Source organism: Seriola lalandi, unplaced genomic scaffold (genome assembly GCF_002814215.2).
Source record: "Seriola lalandi dorsalis isolate HSWRI2012SDOR001 ecotype SW California unplaced genomic scaffold, Sedor1 jcf7180001976450, whole genome shotgun sequence".
Lineage (NCBI taxonomy): Eukaryota > Metazoa > Chordata > Actinopteri > Carangiformes > Carangidae > Seriola > Seriola lalandi.
This window is the reverse complement of record NW_019447116.1, coordinates 1-924: the sequence shown is the minus strand read 5'-3', so window position 1 is coordinate 924 and position 924 is coordinate 1. Positions and strand designations below refer to the sequence as shown.

At 38.4% G+C, this 924-nt stretch overlaps 1 protein-coding gene across 1 annotated transcript; it reads left to right on the top strand.

Moving 5' to 3' along the window:
• Positions 1–583: 583 nt before the first annotated feature.
• LOC147820226 (immunoglobulin superfamily containing leucine-rich repeat protein-like) lies at positions 584–896 on the top strand (the record flags this gene model as incomplete). The annotated part of the gene is made up of 1 exon (XM_087174239.1): positions 584–896. A coding segment is annotated over exon 1 (313 nt), but the record flags the coding sequence as incomplete, so codon positions are not given.
• Between the last annotated feature and the right edge of the window lie 28 nt (positions 897–924).

The following is a 924-nucleotide window of genomic DNA, read 5'->3' as shown; positions in this document are numbered from 1 at the left end:
AAATCCCATATGTTCAGGTGAATTGGACACTCTAAATCGCCCCTAATCAATCAGTTTAAAAAAAGACATTAAACATTTTTCAAAATAAAAGTCCGGCCTGTGTATTAGCCTGTGTATTTTGCAGTAAGTTGTTAGTTGGTATCACACACAACACTGAATGATCTACATAAAATTTATACCAACAATCCAAAAATAGATGAAAAATTACTGCTGTGTGATGCTACACCATGGATATATTATAAATGCTCTGCACCATCAGCTTGACTCATAAATAGTGTTAACAGTCAACAGTTACAAATATGGTATGTTTTATTAAGCACTTATGGAGTTAATATTTCAAAACACTGAAAAAGGTTTTAGGTTAAAATTTCAAGAAATATACGTCCTACATATCTGACTTTTATTTAACAAATGCTACATGGATACTTACAAGTTACATTTTACAGTGCTTTCTTCGCTAACAGTGTAAACATGTTACAGCAAACATTCACAATTAAAATAAAAACTGCTGTAAGAGCAGGTAAATAGAGTTTCATTTACTGATTGATAGATGGACTGTGACACTGTTTTACAGGAGCAGAAAATGGCAGCCGCAGACACCCTCTGCTTCACTTTGTGGATTGCCACGGTCTTCACCACCGGACTCGGCTGCCCTGAGCTCTGCACCTGCTCAGATAAATATGGCCGCCACTTTGCTGAATGCTCCTACAAAGACATAGCTGAAGTCCCAGATGGTTTTCCTTCTAATGTTACAACTGTGAGTCTCTCCGCTAACAAGATCAGTTTGATACCATTGGGGAGTTTTGACAATGTCACCCAGGTGACATCGCTGTGGATGGCCCACAATGAGATCGTCTCCATTGAACAAGGGGCCCTCACGCCTTTGGTTCATCTGCGTAACTTTGACATCAGCCACAATAAAAT